We start from the raw sequence: 23,969 nt of genomic DNA, 5'->3' as shown, positions 1-23,969 counted from the left end.
CAGCCATGCAATGAGAGGCTGATACTGCAATAAAAGGAATGTTTGTGATAAAAACATCCAAACACAATGAAATAGAGAGAACTTAATCTGATTTCTTCAGGATGAAGGTTCCCTGTGATCATGACCATTGGCTAGCTTTATACAAAGTTAGTGGTTCATGAGCTTGTAGCTGGGGATGTGGCTGTGGATATTGTAGTAGGAAAAGAGTATATTTGCACAAAAGGAGAAAATTGTACATCCCACCTGGGTGTGTTCCTGTGTCACCTGCTCCAGGTGGCCCTGCCTTGGACTGGGTGTTTGCAGAGGTCACTTCTAACCCTCAGTGACCCTGTGAGCTCTGTGCTGTGTGCCCACTCTGGCTGCTTCACAGAATCCCAGAAGGGTTTGGATTTAAGAAGGATCAGAACAAACCCACCTTCCACACCACCTCTGATTTTGCAGCATGGAAAAGGATTTGAAGCAGCTGGAATAATTTCCAGCCAAGGGGAAAGAGCAGAGGGTTGAAGGGCTGATGTTTTCCCCACATCTCAGCTTCAAAGTTTTTGGTTGGGACCATAGCACAGATCTATCAGCAGGCAGGCACAAAAACCTGAAACTCTCTCTGAAATATTTCCATTTCCACATATGAGAAGCCTTCAGCCCCTGAGGAATGCACAAACACCAAGGGGCTCTACATCCCCCACATCCCCTGTTTAGGGAACATCGTTTGGGATCTGCCCTAATCCCTTTGTGAGCTCCCAGGTTGGCACAGACAGACTCACAGAGCAGTAGAAGACATCGTGGCTGGAGGAATGAAGTTTCTCAAGGAGAAACCAAAAGACAGGCAGGGAGCTCAACCCCCTTTTATTTATTTTTTTTTCTTTAATTAATCATTCCAGTCACTGCTTGTTTTGCCCAAACTTATTTTTGGCTGTGGCAGTGGGATTTGCCTCCTGCTGCTACGCCCAGGGGGGAAAGAAACAGGCCAACTTCTCTGTAAATCTGCTCAAAGCATTCAGCTGAAATCAGAGAAAGCTCCTCACTGCCTTGAAAATTATATATATAAAAAAAAAAAAAAAAGGGTAAATTCTCACTGTTCTCAGTCTGCACATGCAGACTGTCCCTAGAGAGAAAGGCACAACTGTTCACTTACCAACTCTCACAAGAGGGTGGTTTGATGTGAAACAAGAAATACAACTTCTAAAAATAATCAGATTAAATAATCAAGGTCGCTTTTGCTGTCTTCTCATTTCATCACTATTCCTCTAAAGCAAACCAACCCTCACGTTTCACAGAAGTGGCTCCCAAGATCATGACCCATCCCTTTCCTTTGAAAATCATTCTCCAGGTTGATATTTGGCCTTTTAGGATACCCAGAAACTCTGGCAAACCTTTTTTATTTTTCCTTTAGGACTCAGATTTTGGATGTTTTCTCTAAGCCCATTTAGCATCTGCTACAAACGGTGATGCACAAGTGGGGTACTGAGGGAAACAGAGGGGCTGCTGCTGAAAGGCGGGTGTGCAAAGCTCTCATTTCCCTCTGCGCACCCTGACCGTGCCCTGTGCGTTTATTAATTTAATTAATTTAATTTAATTAATTTAATCCTTTGACGCTGCCCGCACATCCTCGCACCCTCTCCCCTTGGTACAACCCCCCCCGCCCGCTGTACCTTGGCACGGTCCAGCTCACCTCCCCTCCCCCCCCGCTTCCCCAGCGAGTGGTAGGCGCCGCGCGCTCTGATTGGCCGCCCAGCCCCGCAGTCCGCGCGAGCTGCGGGTGCTTCAGTGTGCGCGCGGCCGGCGCGGCGGGCGGGTCGCTCTCTGCGTTCCTTCCGCTCCCTCCGCCCCTCAGCGCCGCCGCCATGGCTTCGGGTAGGTGCCGCCAGCCCCGCCGGGCTCAGCGGGCAGCGGCGGCTCCGCTTCCCGCCGCCGAGCGCGGGCGCGGTGGGGCGCGGGAGGGCGGGCGGAGCGAGCGCCATGTGGCGCATGTGGGAAAGGCCGCGGCCATGTTGCGGGGGACGCGCCCGCTTTTTCCCTCACGCCCCCCCCCCGGCCCACCATTGCGCTCGGTGAGGGGGAGGGGAGCCACGCCCCCGCCGGTGGCCCCCGTGTGCACGCCCCCCTCGGCCGAGGCCACGCCCCCTCCCGGGGGAGCCCCGCTGCGCGAGCCGCGCGGGTCACGCCCCTTTAGGCGCGGGGGCGTGGCCTGGCGGGCGCGCCCCCCACCCGTGTCGCAATGGGGGGGCCCTGGGGGCAGGGCCCCTGTGGGGGCCTGTGCTCCGATGAAGCGTGGGGTGCACCCGTCCTAATGGGGTCTGAGCCCCCCTTTAGGCCACAGCCCCTCCAGTGTGAGTGTGGACCCCATTTTGGTTCATGCTTCCCGCTGTAGGCCCGCCCCGCCTTGGGTTGTGTGTCCCCCCGTGTGTGGCATGTGGGCCTTGTTTTGGTTCATACCCCCCACTGTAGGCTCCCCCACTTTTGGGTTGTGTTCAGTTCCCCCCCGGTGTGATAGGGAAGCTCCCCCTTGTGGGTCACAGCCCTTCTGTGTGAACCCCGACTTTATGTTGTGGTTCCCCTCATCATATTGTGATGGGGTTGTGTGACCCCATTCCGCTGTGAGATGGGGATCACGTTTGTGTCGTGCCCCTCTCCATAACCTGCTTTGTGTGCTCCCCATTTGGACCAGCGCGCCCATGGAATGCGGGCACATCCTCTCTGGGGTCTTGCCCTTCTTTACATGGGCAATGCCCTCGCTACCTCCAGCAGGGGAGCCACCTTTGTGTCCCGGTGTGTGCCACCTTTGTGTCCCTGTATGTGCTGCCTCTGCTCTGCCCTCTCTGCTCTCCACAGTGTGAACTGGGGGGGCTTCACCCCTGCTGTAGGTTTAACACCACCCTGGCTGGGATTGTTTTCCAGCGGGGCTTTAGCCGAGCACAGAGGCAGGATCTGCTCTCCCTGGTGACCTGAGCCAGCCCAGCCTCCCCTGGGGCCTCTCTGAGCACAATTCCTTCACCCCTTTGATGGCTGCTCCCCCGGCAGGGCAGCCTTGGCGAGGTGTGGGTACTGGTGTGTCCCACAGTTGGGAGGAGGAATTCCAAGGCTGCCCGTGCTTTGTGGAGTGAGCCATGTTTTGTTGTGGTCGAGCCATTTTGGCGTTGTCTCGTGTTGTGTGTGTGAGTGATAGACAATACAAACAAAGCAAGGGCTGCTGCAGGAATCCTTTCATTCAGGAAAAGCAGATGTGTCCAAATCACGAATTTTTCTATAAATTACATCCACTTTCCACTCATCTATCAGCTGCTGACCATTCAAGCACTGAGTGTCTCCTCTGTTTTTAGTGATGTTCAAACATGAGCTTCTTTTTCTTTGGAGGATACTGAGAGGCACTACTGCTTCTTTATATGAATTACTTAATAAGAAAATCTCAGTTTTCAAATGTACACAGCAGATTGTTCTGTCTTGAGAGGAATAAACCCCCTGAGCAGTGCAAGGTGATAAAGCTGCTACATCCCAATTCATCAACAGGAAATCCTTCCATGAACTTTTTAAACATTAAATAAAAAAAGTCAGTGTAGGAATTTCCAGAATAAACTGTTATTTCCAAAAATCCTTACAGACTCTTGTCCCCATTGAGCCCACAAAAATAAATTGATCAGAAGTCTGCAAGAGGTCAAGCAGAGGATGTAGAAAATTGTATAAATAAAGGAAATTCCTCTGCTTGTGTGTTTTCATGTTTTACAGGCTCCTTATCTGGTTGCTTTCAATTTTTTTTCCAAAATGTTGTGGTTTGGTGGAAGTTTGTTAAGGAGATGAAATGCAGTTCTTAAATTTATAGCTAATTCTATCCTTACTCAAGATATTCTGATATTGCTATTAATATTCTTTAATTAGCAATATTAATGGCATAGAAATGTTGGAGTTAAGCCACAACCAATTTTCACAATGTGGTTATCTATTTAATATTAATCTTTGTGATCATTTAAATGGAAATGAAAAATTTTACCTTACCCCTTTTGAATTGCACCTCTACATTGGGTTTTTAATTGCTTTTCACTGCGAAAAAGCAATGCAATATTTATGTAGCAGTGCAAAAGGAGGAGGAATTCACATCTGAGTGAAACTGCTTTATAGGACATGTGAAATCTAACCTCCTTTCATCTCATGTTTAGTAAATGTTTCTGTTACAGAATATGAAATGGGATACTTTGTGTTGCTTTGAGGGTAATGGGATACTTTAATGTTGCTTACCATTAAAATGCAGTTTTGTGTATGAATATCTGGGGTGATCCCCCCCATCTCACATCCATCACCTCAGGTGATGCCTGATCACAGCTCTGCTTCAGCTCTGTAACCACGGGCACGATTGGATTTATGGCCTGCTGGGGGAGGTGTAATGAGCACATTCAGCAATCTGATGAGTGTTTTGATTGGAAAATGGTCACGGTCATTTCTGACATTTACCCTGCCTTGTCATTAATTCTCAGTGTCAGCGTTTTAGGCACTTCTGGGGATGGAGGCTGGAGAGAGAATGTGGGGGGAAGGGTGAAAATGGGGATGAGAAATTCCTGATAGATTTTATTACACCATGGCACAAGAGTATTTCTATAAATTCTTGAAGAGAAAAATCGCAGGGCTTATCCAGAAAGTTTGGGTTTGAACAAGAAGGTGGGAATTTCAAGCAGATTTCTTCCTGCTTGGGAAGGGAGCTGGATAGAGGCTGGAAGGGCATGGGGCAGAGTGAGGAACTCTGCAGAGCTGGGCTGGGGATGGATGTGGGCTGAGGGAGCCTCAGTGTGTGTTCTCTGTGTGTGTGTGTGTTCTCTGTGTATGTGTGTGTTTGTGTTCTGTGTGTGTTTGTGTTCTGTGTGTGTTTGTGTTCTGTGTGTGTTTGTGTTCTGTGTGTGTTTGTGTTCTGTGTGTGTTTGTGTTCTGTGTGTGTTTGTGTTCTGTGTGTTTTGTGTGTGTGTGTTTTGTGTGTGTGTGTTTTGTGTGTGTGTGTTTTGTGTGTGTGTGTTTTGTGTGTGTGTGTTTTGTGTGTGTGTGTTCTGTGTGTGTGTGTTCTCTGTGTGTGTGTTCTCTGTGTGTGTGTTCTCTGTGTGTGTGTGTTCTGTGTGTGTGTGTTCTGTGTGTGTGTGTTCTGTGTGTGTGTGTTCTGTGTGCCTTCTGTGTGTGTGTTTTTTCTGTGTGTGTGTTGTGTGTGTGTGTTCTGTGTGTGTGTGTTCTGTGTGTGTGTGTTCTCTGTGTGTGTTCTCTGTGTGTTTTCTCTGTGTGTGTGTATTCTCTGTGTGTTTTCTGTGTGTGTCTGTGTTCTGTGTGTGTGTTTGTGTTCTGTGTGTATTCTCTGTGTGTGTATGTTTGTGTTCTCTGTGTGTTCTGTGTGTGTGTTGTGCGTGTGTGTTTGTGCTCTCTGTGTGTTCTCTGTGTGTGTTTGTGTTCTCTGTGTTCTGTGCATGTGTGTTCTGTGTGTGTGTGTGTTCTGTGTGTGTATGTGTGCTGCATCTCTCACGTGCTGCTCAGCTCTCAGCTGGGATTTTCCCCTCGCAGCAGGAGCAAAGGGAAGTGTGGTGGCTCCTCCATCCCTGGTTTTCCATCTCCCATTCTGTGTTTGTGCCCTTTAGCTCAGCAGAGCTTTCTCAGAGCATCCCAAAAAGGGGTTCAGCTGCACTGACCTACTTAGCTTTGCTTGATTAATTAAGCTGCTGCATTCTGCTCATTGATGATGGCACTGTACTCTATAGCCATTGGAGGGGTTCTACAGTTCTGGGTGTTTGAACAGAATCCTTGAAAACAGAATTCCTTCAAAAAGGACATTTCCAAGTGTGTGTGTCCCCCACACCTTGTGCTGCTGTCATTCCAGTCTCCATATTTTCACTTTTGTTAATGAAGAGGAAGCTTCATTCTGCAGGGATGGTAGTTTTAATATCCAGTGTACCTGAACCTTTCTCCCTCTCCCCAGATTTTCTCCTCTAGCAAGTAGAGACTAAAATGTTCATTGGAAATTCTCAATATGATTTATTTCTTTTCCTAGATTCTGGAAGTTACAGTCAGTCTGGGGGCCAGCAGAGGTATGTAAGGATTTCTGTTTTGCTGTTAGCAATTACATCTGCAGACTAAAATACAATTTATTATTCCCAGCATGATGGCTGATTGTTCAGGATGGAGTATTGATAGGTTTTTGGAATTAAGGATGCAGAAAGCTTGCACCTGGGCCTTTCTCAAGATGTCTTATAAAACAAGAGAAATCAGTGTGTATTCCTGAAAAGAAGACAATAATCATGCAATGTAAATGGATGTAAATTGGAATGATGTCTTATAATAGTGAGAACTTTTGAAATGACATGAATATAGAGAAATACTTTCCGTGTGATTGCCTTAAGCTGTTCACTGAGATTTTAGCCAAAGGTTATGATATTTGTTACATGGCCCAAGGCTGCAGGGCATGTTTTGATCAGTGAGACAAGAGTTTTTATGGAAGTATAAAAATCATGGCTAATGCTGCCTGTGCTAATGAGGATCATGAGGCTTTGTGCCTGAGTTTGGGTTTGTATCTCAGTATGATGAGTTTCAGCATGTGCTTCTTCTGGCTTAAAGTGGCAGAATAATGAGTAAGTATAATATAAAATTATGGCAAACCCAGCTTTCATGGACTTAAAATTTATATTTGAAACACAGCAGAAATTAAAATGAGCTCTTCTGGCTTCTGCCAGTCAACCATTAATTCATTGATGCAGTTTTAATATGCCTGGAACTGCAGTACTTGGATTAAACACCTATTTTGGAATGAAGAGAAACTCAGAGACACCAAAAATACCTTTACTTTCCAGCCTGTGTGGAGGGCACTCTAAACATTGCCTAAATGCATTTTTCTCTTCCAGCTACTCATCCTATGGCAATCAGAGCAGTCAGAATTATGGACAAGGACAGGTATGTTGAAAAAAACCTTGTGGCTTTCAAAGCAGATGTTCCTTGAGTGAAAAAAAATTGTTCCTGGGCCAGGAAGAATTCCAGTTTCAGCTGTGCTTGATGTTTGCAGTTGTGTCTAGCCAAGGAAAATTGTGATTTACTGTTGTGGAAGTTCCACTTATTTGAGTACATTCTTGAAATTACAGGGATATTCTGGTTATGGGCAGAGTGGAGACAATTCCTCCTATGGACAGAACTATGGAAGCTATCATGGGAACTATGGACAAAATCAATCAGGTTTGGCTAGCTTGTTACATTCATTGGCAGGATTGAAAAGGTGAATATTGACTAAAAATTTTCTTCCTCCATTTCCAGGTTATGGACAAGATTCCCAGGGATATGATGATGAATCTAATTATGAAAATCAGAATCAGAGCTCCTACAACCAGCAGTCCTATGGCAGCCAGGGGCAGCAGAAAGGGTCATCCAGAGGGTAAGGAAGCAGAATTTATCAGTATCTATTTAAAGTATTGTCTAGTAGTCACAAATCACATAGATTGAGACCAGGTATTGATTGTTTTGACACATTCTTAACTAGAGCTATAACATATTTCTTGCTAATATTGCTTAGAAAAATACAAATATTTGAAGATCCACATCCTTGAAACATGTTAAATGTCTGAAAGGAGGTACAGGCAGAATATTTCTTTATGTGAGAAGGATGGGTGTAGTTGTTTTGAAGTCAAGCTGTATGGGGACATGCACTTCAGAAAGTCTTTGGATTGTGGCTACAATGAAGAATGGACTTGGCAGAGTGTTTTGATTAGGAGAAAGACCTATCAAATCCCTCTCCAGTCACATTCTTTTGTATAAACTCACAGAGCTCTTTTATTAACTTCAAATAAGCTCTTAGCAGTGGAACTCTTAGCTGCTCTCAGATTGCAGACTGCTTATCTGGCTCAGAATGCCTTTTCTTGAAAGAGAAGGGATTCAAAAATATCATGTAAGAAGTATATTTTGGTTTTCCAGCTAAGTAGAGTTCTCAGAACATGGTGGGTTTATATCCTTGTCAGGAAATTAAATGTGCCCATGCATGCTGCACTCTGTGCTATTGCAAATGTATTTTACTTGTGATGTTGTATTGGATTCAGTTTCAGGAGGATTAAAGATACAGCTTTGAAAGTATGTTGGAAAACACAACCCAACTTCCCAGAATGACTAAAAAGGCCATTTAATGCTAGAACACCTCCCCTGTCTGCTTTACAGGCTTTGTGCCTCCCCCCAGGTCACTGCTTGTGTTGGAGCTTTACTGAGGCTCCTGTGACCTCTCTGAAATGCTCTGAGTCCTAAACCTCCTGCTTGTGTCCAAGGTCCAAATGGTTTTGTATTTTTTACAAGGTGATAAAACAATTATCACAATGATTTTGAGGTGATAAAACAATCTGGTCTTGAGCAAACCTCTACCTGGTTTCTGGTTTTGTAGTTCTTAAAATAAAACATTTTAATATTAAAAAAAAAAAATCTTAATCTGCCAGCAATAAGTGCTTTCACTCAGATGTCAGTTTTGCTTCTGTAACAATGGCAGGTACACAGTTAAATTTTGTTTTGCTTTGTTTTCTGAGTATTTATTAGAGGTAATAATGTCGTTTTTAACTCTGTAGATGTCCAGTAGAATAAAAATACAGCACATAGGTTCTCCAGCAAGTTTGTGATCTAGAAAATGAAGAAAAGACCTTGAAGGGAAGCTCCTCAATGTAGGGTTGTAACAAATAAGGAGAAACTGAGAAATTAAATGGTAGCAGCTTTGAAGAGGGTGCCACAAAACTGCAGCTGTCACATCCTAGGGGAGGGAAGACAGCAATAGTGGATGCTTTCAGCAATGCTGCCTTTGGTGGTAAAGATGCAAAGGCTAAAGCAGAGCTGACTTTTTTGAAATGGAGATAATAACAAGAATCTTCCCAAGCTGTTTACCACTGGGATTAGCAAGGTTAAAGCTGAGATCTAGGCTAGAAGTGGGGGAGAGCAGATTAAATGGTATTTACACAGATGGGATATTTTGGGATTGGTTAGACCCAATGCACTACATCTGAAAGTGCTTTGAAAAGCTGCTGGAAACTTCCTGGAGGTTCTTGTGGTTTTTTTCCTTTTTCTGAGATACTTTCACTAGCAAGTAAGATTGCCAGGGACTGGAGAGTGGCAGATCTGGTGCCTCATCCTTCCAAAAAGGGTGGAAGCAAGGAGGGAGAAGGGAAGAAAAGATGGTAGAGGTCAGAGATTCTTTTCAGTTACTGAAAAAATAAGACAGCTAAGGCACAACTAAGTACCTGGGGGAAACAAAGGAATGAGTAACAGCCAGTGTTCCCTGGATGCAATTTATTTCTCATAAATCTATATTATGCCTTGCCATGAAAGGCTAAGAGAACTATTGTCTCATATATCTAGATTTTCAAAATACTTCAGTTTCTACTGAAGTAGTGTGGTGTAGGCAAGTGTGGTGCAGGTGAGATTCCCTTGTGGTTGCTCTAAAGTTATTAATCTTAATCTTAGAGAAGATTTGTGACTCCCTCTTGGAATGTGGAGCTGCATTGTGTTGGAGCAGCCTGGATGTGATGCTGCTGAGTGTTTCTGGTGAGGGCTGCTGGGATAGTGTAGATGGCACTGAAATGAGAAGAACCACAGGTATATTACAGTTAGAAAAATTCTTGATAAAATTGTAGAATGCCTAGAAGAAGAGGAGTTGCAATTCAAAAAGCAAAGCAAAATTTGGGGATTTTTTAGGCAGCAAGTGTTTGCACAATCCAACATGAGCACTGAGGCTCTGCCCTGCAGCTCAGAGGGAAGGATTTGCTGTTCAGCAGGTCACAATCAGCCATTGATGGTACTGGGGAGAAGGGGGAAAGCAAATGTTGGACTGGGACATGTGAGAGGAATGATGCTCCTAATTTACATAATGAGTTAACTGCAATTAGGAAATGTTAGCAATATCATGAACTTTCAACCATTATTTTCCTCTCTATTCTCTGAGCATTTAGCTATTAATTCCAATTCTGTTTGTTTTAAGTGGAAGAGGCTCTTATGAACAAAAATCAAACTATGGTCAGCACCAAAGCTCTTATGACCAGCAGTCAAGCTATGGACAAAACCAAGACTCTTATGACCAGCAGTCCAGCTCCTATGACCAGCACTCGGGCTATGGCCACCAGGGCTCCTATGACCAGCAGTCTGGCTATGGCCACCAGAGCTCTTATGACCAAAAGTCAGGCTATAACCAGCACCAAAGCTCATATGGGCACTCCCAGCAATCCTACCAGTCTCAGAAGGGAAGCTATAGCCACAACAGCCAAGGTAAAATGGAGCAGAAGCTCTGGGAAATGGTTGGATTTCCTTCTACAAGCAGTTTAATTTGATGAATACTTAAATTCTTTTCCATGTTGATATCCTTGGGGGATGTTTTAATTGTTGGGACTTTCAAAACATTGTAGGGACATTAAAATCTCTCAACCCAAAGAGGTTGCTGCTCCTATGACCAGCAGTCTGGCTGTAACCAGCACCAAAGCTCATATGGGCACTCCCAGCAATCCTGCCAGTCCCAGAAGGGAAACTATAAGTAAAATTGACAGCTTGAATTCAGTATTGACCAATAAAATTGAGCAGAAGCTCTGTGAAATGGTTGGATTTCCTTTTGCAAGCATTTTAATTTGATGAATACTTAAATTCTTTGCAATGTTGATATTCTTGGGGGATGTTTTATTTGTTAAGACTTTCAAAATATTGAAAGAAGGGAGATTAAAATCTCTTGAGTTCCATTTAGATATGTTAGAACAGCATTGCAGAGCCTCTGCCCCTCAGTGCTGCAAATTCTAGATGGATTTTTTTTCCCCAAGCTATTTTGAACCCTCTTCCTGCACAAGGGTGACATGTCTTGAAGAAGCTCTGTGAAATGGTTGGATTTCCTTCTGTAGTTCGATTTGATGGATACTTAAATTCTTTTCCATGTTGGTATCCTTGGGGGATGTTTTATTTGTTAGGACTTTCAAAACATTGTAGGGAGATTAAAATCTCTTGGGCCCCCAAAATGGTTGCATTTAGGTGTGTTAGAACAGCATTGCAGAGACTCTGCCCCTCAGTTCTGCAAATTTTAGATGGATTTTTTTTCCCCAAGCTATTTTGAACCCTCTTCCTGCACGAGGGTGACATGTTTTGATCAGTCATGAAGAAGCTCTGTGAAATGGTTGGATTTCCTTCTGCAAGCAGCTTAATTTGATGGATACTTAAATTCTTTTCCATGCTGATATTCTGATGGATGTTTATTAGTTAAGACTTTCAAAACATTGTTTTGAGATGGGAGATTCAAATCTCTTGGGGTCCCAAAATGGTTCCATTTAGATGTGTTAGAACAGCATTGCAGAGACTCTGCCCCTCAGTTCTGCAAATTCTAGATGGATTTTTTTTTTCCCCAAGTTATTTTGAACCCTCTTCCTGCACGAGGGTGACATGTCTTGATCAGTCATGAAGAGCTTCTGCACTTCACATTCCAGCTTTATGCTGTGTAGGTGAATTGTGAGATAGGAGAAGTTGAAGATGAAGCTTTCTTTTTGCATTAACTTCACACCAGCAGCACAACCCACTCTATTTATCCTTGTTCTGTCTTCAGCGATGTCTTTTGCAAACTGGGAGGACTGTATGGAAATCAAATATATGGAAATCAAATGGAAAGTGTATTTTAGCCAATATGTGTTTAATGTTTGGAAAGTGGAATGTAATTACAGAGTGGTTTTTACAATTTGATATACTCAGTGACCCTGGAGATAATGGAGCAAAGTTTGAGTGTTTTTTTTTTCATTTTTGGCACAGAGAATATCAGAGAGATTTAGGAGTTGATACATTTCAGATGTAAGTGAAGAGGAGGTGGGAATTGCAGGGTGTGAATTCTCTCTGTGCTGCAGTTTGCACTACAATTGACTCTGTTTGGTTTGACTCCTCCCAGATGATCGCCGTGAAAAGAGCAGGTATGGAGAAGATAATAGAGGATATGGCGGGTCACAGGGAGGAGGTAGAGGGGGATATGACATGGATGGAAGAGGTCATATGTCTGGATATAGGTAAGTGATCTCATTCCAGTGCCTGCAGCTCCTTACCCTTGTTTCCTATTATTTAGTTATTCCTATTATTTGTTTTTTATTTTTGGTTATTAGATGTCTATTCCTAAGGTGGTTCAGGTTTAGATTTCCAAAACTGGAAGGTTTCTAAAATTAAACCTTTCTGCACTGCACAGAAATGGGTTTTGCCTAGGGGAGCAGCTTTTGATTCACATAGGTTGAGAGGAGGCATTTGATTGTTTTGACACACAGCTGCATTTTATTTGCATGAGTTGCAATACAAAAACTGCCCCAGCCCATCACTTGTTTTCAGTGATGAGAAAACCAACAGACAATTGAGAAAAATGTAATTTATACCTAATGTAACTCACAATTTACCAGGGAACTATTTTGGCCTTGAATAATTTAGCAGTAACATTATTTATTCCTTGTTGCTTTTTTTCAGTTATGAACTTCTATTAAAATCCACATATTTTTATTATTGATTTATTTGTCAGTCTGAACACGTTTATTTTGGGCAGATCTGAAATACTAACAATGCTATCACCCCTTTCCCCATTGCCTTAGGCCCTGCACTGTCAAGAAAATTTATGCACATATTTAATTCTGTGCTTGCAGATGATCTCATGCCGAGGTCTGCAATTGGGACCTTGGCTTTAAAGCCTACTGAATTAAACATATGACATATTATTTATTAATAACTCACACCACAGGCTCCCCTTTGTGTCCCTCTGAGTGGTGGGAGGTGCACAGGGCTCACTGATGCAGGGCAGGAATGTTGAAGCTTCCAGAGAGCTTTGAGGTGTTGCTTGTCAGCACCACTTACCCTTCAAAAGGCTGCACAGCTCTGGGTTATTCCTAAATTCCAGATGAAAAACTCTATAATTATACAGTGTTTTCTGTTGGAACTGATCTGATTTAAATAAAATAATCCTCTACTTGGTTACTTGTAAAGGTATTTATTTTAAATAATATTTAAAATCTGCCTGCATCTGAGATGCTCCTAAATTGTACTTAATGGATTGTTTATAATGATGTAGGAGGATCTTACCTCTTCTAATTAGGTGTGGTAGCACAATTAGAAAATAATGTTATTTTATGTTTGCTGGGGGTTTATATTATATAAACTTAATGCATATTTTCTGTAATATTTTTATAACAACAACAAATTTATATACTATAAATAAACTATATTATATACAGTATAGTATAAATGTATATAACAAAGAATTCTATAATATATAGCACCTCACATAAAAATAACCAGCAAAATAATTTCTAAGTTAATTTTAATTTCCAGTTAAAAATGAACTTTTTTCTTAAATCAAGATTTTCTTTGTGGATTAGGACTTTCCATATTCCTGTGATAAAAACTATTAAAAATAAAAAATCCATAGCTTAGCCCTTTCCAATAATAGCAATGAATGTGAGCTTCAAAAAACACACTGCTGATAGAGTTTGTCACTTTGAAACAAACTTGGGTCTTTGCAAAATAAAGTCAAATGTATTAATGTCTGTGAAAATAAAGCCTCTTGCCATGTTTGTCCAAAATGTGAGGAAATTTTGCTCACACATCCATGTAGATCATGGAGCCAAAAGAAGGGAAAGAGGGGAAGTGAATGAAGAAGTGGAGGAAAATTCAGGGAAGTGGGAAGGCATTTATGGAAGGAATTCTGTCTGCTTCTGTTAAATGATGTTGGCTTTAAGGGTATTTTTGTGGAAATTTTCTGGAACTGCAGTGTCATATATCTTTATTCAGTCTTTTTGCATAATTGTGACAGAGGATTCTTCTTCTGACATATGTATTTTACCAGACATGCTTATTAGAGAAGTCTAAAAGGTTAAATTAATTAACAAACTCTATAATGAAGGGGAAATAACTTGTAATAAGGTAAGAAATCATGTTTAGTCCTGTGAAAATGTGGGGTTTAAGGGTAAGGGTTCTTGGGAGGGGTTATATTCTTGGGTTTCTCTTATTTATATGTTTATTTCTTGGGGGAAAATACATGTAGGAGTATCAGGTTGATCTTCAGTAGCCACCATTTTCAGTTGTTCTGATCCCCTTTTAATGCTAAACCATGAAAATTCCACAGCCATCAGGAGATAATCTAAAAATCTTGTCTGCACTGATACTTTAATGGTGCTGTAATCACAGAATTCCAAAATGGTTTTGGGTTGGAAGGGACCTCAAAAATCAACTTTTCCCTCTGTGGTGGGCAGGGACACCTTCCACTATCCCAGAGCTCCATCCAACCTTGAGCAGGGCATGGAATAATAACAGGCTTTGACTTTTACAGTGCTCAGAAAATAACATGTCAAAATTGCTCCTTGACTTTACAAACAAATCAACATCAAATGTGAGACCACAATGAATGGATCTCTTCTTCCTAGCTAATGATAATTCTTTCTTGTCTGACATTTAGGCACAAGGAGAAGCTTTAGAGGTGTAGTTTTATTGTGACAACCAGTTCGTGTCCTGGACTGAATGCTTTCAGCACTATTTTTCTTTAGTGCCTGTGTAAAGTCACCCAGCATTAAGAAGAAAATCTCTTTGGAGAAATTCCTGTTCACATTTTTAGCTGATATTAGTCCAGTGAAGAACATACATTTTGTCATGTGTCAGAAGTTTACATTTTAGTTTTAATAACTTAGGGTTTCAGAATTATCCTAGAGATTTTTTTTCATGGCCTTGAATTGCATCTTTTGGGATTTTAGTAGAATTTCCCCACCCTGTTGTTTTGAAGCTTGAAAAACTGATGATCTCCCAAATTTTTATTCTGGCTAAGAAGTAAAATATTTCTCTTTTCTTCATAGTTAGAAGAATGTCATCTTTTGGTTAGAAAGCAGGAACAGCAGATCTTGAGAATGCAGAGTTTTACTTTAAGAAATTCACCCAATTTTAAAAATCCTCATCTGAAAAACAAGGAATTAATGGTTCCTGTGGCTGGGGGACTGAATTGTTTTGGTTAAGGCTGTAAGTGGGGAACACAGGAGCAAACAGAGCAGGTGAGAGGAGCTTTGCTTTTGGCTCTGCTCACACAAACTGTGCTGGGGGAAACACAGAGATGCAGTTCAGAAAGGATTTGCCATTGTGTTAGGATTTGTCATAGCAATCCTGACTTTGCTCAGCAGAGATTATTTTCTCTCTCTTGTGCAGTTTTATGGTGATCTATAAACACAAGCTACCTGTGCAGCTTTATTTATCAGCTATTAGGAGTGGGAATTACTGTGATATAAAAAAATCGCAGCATACTGCAGATGAGTTTTACAAGTGTGGTTTGTGTTCAAAATTGATATTTTGACTTGTAACAGATATACTTGAGCTTAGCCTTATGGAGACTTTGGAAAAATGTGAACAGAGGCAATAAATATAAGCAAGGGAAAAAACCCCATCTGTTGGTGCACTAAATATTCCTTTCTTGTTTGTAAAATACACTCTAGGTGTTAGGGACACACTTGGTGAGACAGATCCATGTTGCAGGCTGAATTTGGTCCCTGAATTCTTAGTGCTGCTTCTGCCAGTATCTGATATTTATAAAACTGCATTTCTTGTATGTTGAGCTCCCTGTATCACCTGCACTTTAATTTAAAGAGATGTTCCCAGCTGGATTAAGCAATATCCAGATGAAATCCAGTTAAAGTCTAGTAGGGAATGATAAATCTGTGATTGAATATGGGAGAAATGAACAACTGAGGACTTGAGGCAGCAAGTTCACCCAGCGAGTGGTGCCTTGGCATGTTATGGCTGCCTGCAGTTCAGCCTCTTATTTATTCTCTTAGCTGGTGGCACTGCTGAATTTTAACTCCTGTTCATGTTTCTAACACAGAATATTACAAAGACCCCAAATTCCATCTGGTCACCCATCTCTGAGGTCTGTGTGCAGGCCTGGCAAAGCAGTGGGCTGTGAATGCTGCACTTGTATTTTCCACAGGTTTTATACCAATAATGTGGGGACAAATTCAGTTGCTGAGGTTGAATTTTGGGTCTCAATGAGGGGAAAATCTGAGATTGTGGCATCAGCTGCTTGCAGTTTCTGTGTTTGACTTGGCTATCTGCCTGATCCCAGGGAGTCTTGGTTAGCTTTGCCCAGCAATTGCAGGAAGGTGGCAAACTGCAGCTCCATAAATCACATATCAAATGACACATAAAAATGTAGCAAAGCATCAATCCACTGTCAAAGGTGTCTGTCAGTAGATTGTTCCAGATTTTTGTTGTGTTGGTCATGTGTGACTAAGCAGACAACATGGTGAGGCATACTTGAGCAAAAATGTATTTTTGTAGACATTAATTTAAAAACTAATTAAAGTTATTGATGGCACTCATTAGTGCAGAGTGCAGAACTGCTGTATCACAGAATTAGGGCATTGGACTCTGACTTCTTTACATTTTGTATATTCAGCTCCTGCTTTTCAGGATTATGGTGCACACATTTTCACCCCAGCATCCTACAAAACCCTCACTTCTGGTAAAATCCTGGATGTGTTGACACAAACTTACTTTGTGTAAATTTTTAGATTGTTGGGGTTTTCTAACTGCCATACACTTCCCACAACTTGTTCTGGATATTGCTGTCCTGATGAGCTGGGACCATAATCTGGGATTGGAAAATTTTCATAACATTTAGATGATTGATATTATTTACTGTTGTTGTTTCTGAGTTAAAATCCCAGAAAAACAGGCATCCTACTCAAAATTGTTTTGTCATAATGAAGTTTTTTTTTTAGCTGAAGTGAATTGGAGGTGGCAGAAAGGTATTTACAGTAAATTTTATCATCACCATTGTGTTTTTAATCATCAGTCCTTGAAAACCGACAGCCTTGAGTAAAGACCAGCACTGATGCTGCATGTAAAATTTTTAATGAGCAGAGTGAATTAATGAATAAATGACACTGCAATTTAGCATTCAGATTCCTTCCGTGGAACAGTAATAAAATCTGCAGTAAAAATTTATTCCAAGAAAAGTCCAAGTAAAAGTGATATTGTCTCATGTGCCAAACTGTCCAGGTGTCTGTCATCCTCCAAAGAGTGTCTGTTAATCCAGGTTTGATAATAACCTGTTGAAACCTTATTTGGTTCTCACTTTGGGCAGATTTTCTCATAAATGTTAACTATCAGCAGCTTCCATTTATGACTTTCCATTTGCTGTAACAGATGGGCAGAGTGCCAGAGAAATGACTCCCTAATTTTACTGCATTGCCTTTTGGTGGGTGCTTGTGTGCCCTGTTTGGGCTGATGTGGGAGCAGACAGATGGAATTAACACCTGCAGTGATTTCTGGTCACAAATGCTTTGGTGAGGAGGCACAACAGCTCCAGAGGCTGCAGATGTTTCTCTGCAGCAGGGTTTGAGCTCACACTGGTGGGTTTGAGCTCTCATCATGGTGAGAAAGCTCTTGGGATGAGGTGACCCTGCCTGATTTTTGAGGTGGCAGCTGTGCCCTCAGGATGAGGAGGACAAGCAGGCAGTTGTACATGGAAGTATGAGAGAGTCCTTCTGATATTTGGTTATTGACTTTCTATAAAACCCAGTGGTTTTTTTCTGACAGCTCTCAGTATTGATTATGTTGTGCTCATAACATGGATGCAATTAAAAATGCTGCTGTGAAAAATCCTTCCAGTACAAACCTATCCAGTGAAAAAAAGAGTGAGGGTTTATTTTCATGCACATAATTGGAGGCATAACCACCTGTTTTAAATCCCCTTTTAACCTCTGAAAATTGATGTGTGTATTCTCTTAACTTGGTCTACATTTTGTGCCACAGGTTTCAGAATGAATGAAATAAAACTTCACGGCCTCTGCTTTTGAAGCTCACATACACACACCCCTTCTCTGTAATGCCAAGTGCTGTAGTACAGTAGGTCCCCACAGACCCTTGCTCAGAGAATGGCTCATTCTGCTAATTTATCCCCTCTATTATGAATGCATAACAATAGAGATTAATTTTAGCTCTTTTGACTTCTAGGAAAGTACTAAAGTACTAATTATTCCAAAGTAGCAATTACATCTACAATTAAAGCCCACATTAATCTTCATGAAAATACCATTTTTGTTTTAAACCCCAGTTTTGAATAGCTGTTATTTTGGCTGATGGGATGGGAGAAAGTATTGAACCAACCACATGTGTATGGGTTAGTTTAAAATACTCCTTTAGGGCTTGTCTTCTCCAATGCAGCACCCTGAGAGATTTTCTTTTTTTGTAATTTAATCTTTGAACATGAATGGGTAGTGAGGAGAACATAGACATGGTGCTTTAGCAGCCAGACAGTAATTTTCAACTTGTCATCAGTTAACTGTAGATTGAGCCTTGGGCTCAGCACGTAGAGACTTAAGGAAGAAATCATTTCTTCAATTTTTCCTCTGCAGTGGTGGTGACCGTGGTGGCTTCAAAAATTACGGTGGTAAGTGCCGAGTATCCAAAAATGTTTCAGTGGAAATTCTTTATAAATCTAAAAGCCACCAATAATATCTTGTTACTATCTAGTAGAAGCATTATAGAGTTTTGGTGAGGCTGGTGTGTTCACGAGTTTTAATAGCCAAACTTGTAGCAATAAACTGGATTTCTGCTTTGTCAAATTGCATGAGAGAATTTGTGGAGACAGTGACGTTCACCGGATTTTTTTTTTTTTATCTTTTCTTTTTTTAATTTTTGTTACAAATGCTTCTTAGAAAGGTACTAGAGGTAGAAAAAAAAAAAAGTGGGAAACTGCTTGGTGATGTGACAACCAGCATTTGCAAGCAAACACCAGCACAGCATCAGTGTGGCAAGTGCCACATGCTGCAAGTTAAAGAACACGTTAACGTCCTACAGACGCCTTCTGTTGAACGTTTAAATCTAAATATTCTCTAAATCTCTGGTGAATGTCTTAGATCTTAGATGCATTGCATACATTCTTTGTATATTTTCTTGTTGCTAAAAAAGTCACTTGAATGTGTTGTGCTAAAAATAGTCTTCTTTCTTTCTTTCTTTTTGTTTTTTTTGGTCAAACCTGTATCATAGGTCAAAGGGATTATGGACCGAGATCAGATGCTGGTAAGGAAACAAGCAGTGAGTGGGAGTGGATTGTAGCTCTTGGGTCACTGCTTTTAAAATGTTTGTCTAGAAAGATGGATGTGGCTGCAGTTCCCATGGCTCAAAAGAAATCTAACTAAAACAAGCCTTCCATGAAAGAAATATATTTAATTAAAGTGCATGTGAAATTTTGGATGTTAATGCAGCAAGTAAGAATTTCCTGTTGAATTCTGAATGGGCTTGAGCCAAGCAGCTGCTTTAACTGTCATCACACTTCTGCTAAGCTTGTGTTATTTAAAACACACACTGCTCTGGTGGGTTGGGATGCCCAGCTGCATGAATGTTGGGTGTAAGGCAGGTCAGCTGTCCAGTGTACTCAGCTGATGGTGTTAACCTCAAAATTAAACTCCTTTCTCCTCTATTATTTCACACAAAATGTCTGTGGGATTTAAGGGTCTTCTACTGGGCAGCACAGAGCTGAGCTCAAAGTATTGCTCCCACAAAAACTTGTGGTAAATGTACCTTAATTTTCCACAGATTCAGAGTCTGACAACTCTGATAACAACACCATCTTCGTGCAAGGACTTGGAGAGGATGTTTCAACAGATCAAGTGGCAGACTATTTCAAACAGATTGGTATCATAAAGGTAGGTGAAATGAGAAATCATGGGTCAGAAGGAAGGGAGCTGGTGGAGCTGGTGTACTGGGAATGTAGTGGTATCGTCCAAGGCAGAGTTCTCTCTGACTCCCCAGCAGTTGTAGATAATATTTTATCTGGGTTCCCAGCTGACAGCTCATTTGTAAGCTGGCAGCACTAGCACCTTTCTCCTGGTGACATTTAGATTGCATTGTGTCTCTTCTTTAGTCTTTATAGCCCTGACACTCTATCCATTGTGCCACCCTCGTACTGCAGCACATGTGCCTCTGTTCTGGGACTGCTGCTTCTACTTCTGCCATTCTAAATTAGGATTTTATGCACTTGACCTCATTTTGTTGTTAACAGCCAGTCAGTATCCTTGGGTCAAATCCTGTTTCTGCAAGCCAGCTCCAGGAGAATATTCTCTCTAAAGATACTTAGTGTTACAGTGTATGCTCTGAACTGATTGCACCAGTGTTTCTGCTATGCCAAGTGTACAACCTTTCTTTTCAGACCAACAAAAAGACTGGCAAACCCATGATAAATCTGTACACAGACAAGGATACTGGCAAGCCCAAGGGAGAAGCCACAGTATCTTTTGATGACCCTCCTTCTGCTAAAGCAGCAATCGACTGGTTTGATGGTGGGTGAGACTTACCTGTTCCTTTGGCCATTTTTGAATCTGACAGGCAGTGCAAGAAGCACATAAATTACCTTTTTGGAGGCCCAGTGCTGCTAGTTATGTAGCTTTTGGGTTGGGGCTTTTGGTTTTGTTTTTGGGGGTTTTGGTTAGGATTATAGTTAATTTGGGTTTCTTTTTCCCTTAAGCAAAGGCCTATATTTCGTTGTTTCTTGTGTGTATTGGATTTCTCTCATTTCATTAAACAGCAGATAGTGATTTAGCCAAAAATGTGCAGTGAAACTGAGGGTTTGCTGCTGTACCTCAGTCAGCCATGCCCAAGGTGTGAGAGGTGGTGTTTGTCACTTCTTGTTTAGACCAACAGGGCTGTAATCTGTGTTAGCAGCTGGAGGGATTCCCTACAGGGTTGCATTGATATTTTTTAGTGTTGTGGGAGCATTCCTAAAGTTTGAGAATGCTTCTGACAATCTTGTGCTGAGTGCTCTTTATGTACACAGTGAAAAACAAAGTTTTAAAATGATGCATTTATCCCAGAATTATATTGATGTAAAACTCCTCAGACTGCAGGAAGTACAGTGACACTCTTGTAATAATAAATTCAAGGGGGTGAGGGAAAAGTGCCTTCTCCTGTCACCTTGTGTGTTCACAGAATTTTAGTGATACTGGGTAGAAACAAAAGGTCATGCTCTACATCTGGTGGGAAATGATACTGCTTTAAAAATTGGCATGCCATGCTTGTCTGATGTTTGTATTTGCTAATAAAATGCAAATTGACTTTTGTTTAAGAGGGTAAGGCAAATATGACTATATTAGGCACATGTGCAGTGCTGTTTGTCTGTGATAAACATTGGATCTGTGAAGAATGCAGTCACTGAAAATCATGAACTTTATATTTAAATATACACTTGGGAGTTGAATTTTGGGTGGCTATTGAGTGGTACAAAAGCCTTGTTGCCTTGGTGGAATTACAGACAGTTCAAACATCCAAACTACTTCCCCATGAGCATGGCCAAAAATCTTCTAGACATTCTTATGTCTTTAAATTCAACTTACAGATCTCATTTAAACTAAAATATCTGTGGGTTTGAGGAGAGTTTAGCAAGCAGATCAGGGTTTCCATCTCAACTTTGGACCAGTGCTTTCAAAACCAAGAGATTTACTGCAGCTTCCCTGTGTCTCAAGAGTTTTGTGTTCAGTCTGGGTGTGCAAATCACTTCTGCTTTGCTAGATTTGCTGCTATGTTGTTGGGAGCTGTATTGATCCTTTCTCTCCTCCCACAGGAAAAGAATTCAATGGCAATGTTATCAAAGTTTCTTTTGCAACCAGAAGACCTGAATTCATGAGAGGAGGTGGAGGTGGTGGCCGTCGAGGTGGGACTGAAGTCTGTAGAGTTCTTGTTTTTGCACAGTTAAATGCTTTTTCACTATGATTGATTTATTAAAAAGAAGTTGACTTTGAAGCAGTGATTCATCAAATATATGAGCCTTTGGGATTCTGCCAAGAAAGGGAGTAATAAGGATTGAACCCAGTTAAGTAAACTGAAATCTGTAATCTCTTCTGCACAGCACAGAATTTATGCTTTCCTTTAGAACTGGAAAGTCTCCAGATCTTGTCTGCCTTGCTTTTAAAGAGAAAGTGTAACAGGGATGTTGAGCTGTACCAGCCCCACATATACAGGGGGGAGTTCCCAGTGAGTATTTGCTTGTTACAGCAAACTCTGAGATTCTCTTTCCAGCTGGGATAAAGCAGGGAAATAATTCAGCTGCTGCTGATCTGGAGCAGCATTTAGATTTCTGCTTCCTTTAATCAAGGCTGTATCAATCTCCCTGATTCTCTGCATATACAGTTTTGTCAGTAATCCACTGGGTATTCATTACCGTTTTCCTGGAATCATGCTTTGGGCAGTGACTGACAACAAATTACAGTTCTGAAATCAGGCAGTTCTGTAGGCTGGTGAAAAAGGATTCTTCAACAACTTCATTTGGTATAAAAATTCTTAATTTTGTGATGCAGAAAGCAAGAATGTTGTCCCTCTGCCTGTCAGAGGCATCCTGGGATTAATCCAGACTTCTTTTATTGTTAAATTTTTGTTCTGTGCTCAAGTCTGGCCATAAGTGACTGATCTTATACCTTGTTAAATCTTTCAGAAATTTTATTAATGCATGTAGTGGGTTTGTATTTACAATTCAAGCAGATCAGGTTTCCCTTTACTGCTGAAAAAGAATTTATAATAAATAATGGGAATATATTTGCATTAAACACTTCTTCCACTTGAAAAGTCTGTCTGTCACTGAGGGTCTGAAGGCAGTGACAATCTTTGATACCTGTTTGTCATGTGCAGTTTATAGAACTTTATTCTGATTATGATTTTGTCTGCAGGTTCACGAGGTGGCTACGGAAGAGGTGGGGGCTTCCAGGGCAGAAGTGGGGAACCCAAAAATGGTGATTGGGTTTGTCCTAACCCGTAAGTGTCATTTGAATTGGGATGGGATGTTCCCTGTGTGCTTCACCTTCACAGCTCAGTCTGGGCAATCCTTGTCTGTTCCAGCTCCTGTGGCAACATGAACTTCGCTCGCAGGAATTCCTGCAACCAGTGCGGGGAGCCCAGACCAGAAGATTCACGTCCATCAGGAGGTGTGCAAAACCACCTCCACCTCTTAAACATTCCAAGTGTTCATATCACCTGCATCTTTCTGAAGAAGCTGATGCCTTTCCATGTTTTTCCCCAGATTTCCGTGGCAGGGGTGGCTACGGAGGAGAGCGGGGCTATCGAGGGCGCGGCGGCCGAGGCGGCGACAGGGGAGGAGGCTATGGGGGCAAAATGGGAGGGAGGTAAGAGCAGCCTTTGCCTTTGCCTGGCTCTGGGATTGATGGGGGCTGTGGGAAAAGTGTTGTTTATGTGTGCAAGTACAACTGCCATGAAAATATTCACTACAGACAGGAGCTTCCAGAGAGAGGCACTCATGCTGTTGAGTTTTGTGAATGTTTCTGGATGAGGCTCTCTGTAAACACAGACGTCAGAAATGTTTGACTGAAGGGACTGTTTGTTATTTGCTTCATTTATTACATGCTTAGAACCTTTTCTTTCCCTTTCCAGAAATGATTTCAGAAATGATCAACGCAACAGACCATACTGAAGACCACTGTGAATGTTTTGTTTGTCTTCTTGATGCGTTTGATAGTGAAATTGCCTGCAGCTTCACCCATGGCCTCTTTCGATAGTGGAATTGAGTGAAACTAGATTTTTATTTTGGTGGGAGGGACTGGGGTGGTTTGGGAGGATTTTTTTTTAAGCAAGACATTGAAATTTAATCCTAATTTCCACATTCTCCTCTTTTCTTCCCCCCCTCACCCCATACCTTTTCAACAGGCCCTAAGAAGGAAGAGATAAACTGTAAAATATTGCCAAAATATGAAGTGTTTTGTAATACAACAATAAATGCTGATTGTTTTATTTGTGAAATCCTACTGTTTCACAATCACTTGAGTTGCATGCATTTCCTTACATATTCCCAGTGTTCCTGTGGTATGGTTTAAACAGTAAATAGGCACTTGTTTGGAATGGACTGCAGCTCTGACCCAAGCTCTGTGTGTTCACAGAATCTGCAGGCAGGTCAGTGATGAGCCTCCTTGCTATCCATATCCTCTGGCCTGGATTTGTGGACTTGTCCCCTGCTCCTTTCATTTTTCCCCCCTGTGGTG

General features: G+C 41.7%; 1 protein-coding gene across 1 annotated transcript; it reads left to right on the top strand.

Annotated features, from left to right (window-relative positions):
* Positions 1-1,700: 1,700 nt before the first annotated feature.
* Positions 1,701-23,730, top strand: TAF15 (TATA-box binding protein associated factor 15). Its single transcript, XM_005495027.4, has 16 exons — positions 1,701-1,851; positions 6,008-6,044; positions 6,855-6,903; positions 7,089-7,179; positions 7,258-7,375; positions 9,944-10,227; positions 11,870-11,984; positions 18,345-18,379; positions 18,979-19,011; positions 19,528-19,637; positions 20,141-20,270; positions 21,548-21,637; positions 22,647-22,731; positions 22,816-22,901; positions 22,997-23,099; positions 23,365-23,730. The coding sequence occupies exons 1-16, from the start codon at positions 1,842-1,844 to the stop codon at positions 23,402-23,404; spliced, it is 1,416 nt and encodes a 471-aa protein (XP_005495084.2). The 5' UTR covers positions 1,701-1,841; the 3' UTR covers positions 23,405-23,730.
* Positions 23,731-23,969: the final 239 nt, after the last annotated feature.

This window comes from Zonotrichia albicollis, chromosome 22, assembly GCF_047830755.1.
Source record: "Zonotrichia albicollis isolate bZonAlb1 chromosome 22, bZonAlb1.hap1, whole genome shotgun sequence".
In the NCBI taxonomy this organism is placed as follows: domain Eukaryota; kingdom Metazoa; phylum Chordata; class Aves; order Passeriformes; family Passerellidae; genus Zonotrichia; species Zonotrichia albicollis.
The sequence above is the reverse complement of the archived record's forward strand: the minus strand, read 5'-3'. Positions and strand labels throughout refer to the sequence as shown.

Excerpts from the sequence above, each read along its gene's own strand:
- TAF15 (XM_005495027.4), top strand. Across the intron at positions 11,985-18,344 it reads GGTCATATGTCTGGATATAG|TGGTGGTGACCGTGGTGGCT; the intron begins GTAAGTGATCTC and ends TTTCCTCTGCAG. Across the intron at positions 20,271-21,547 it reads AGCAATCGACTGGTTTGATG|GAAAAGAATTCAATGGCAAT; the intron begins GTGGGTGAGACT and ends CTCCTCCCACAG.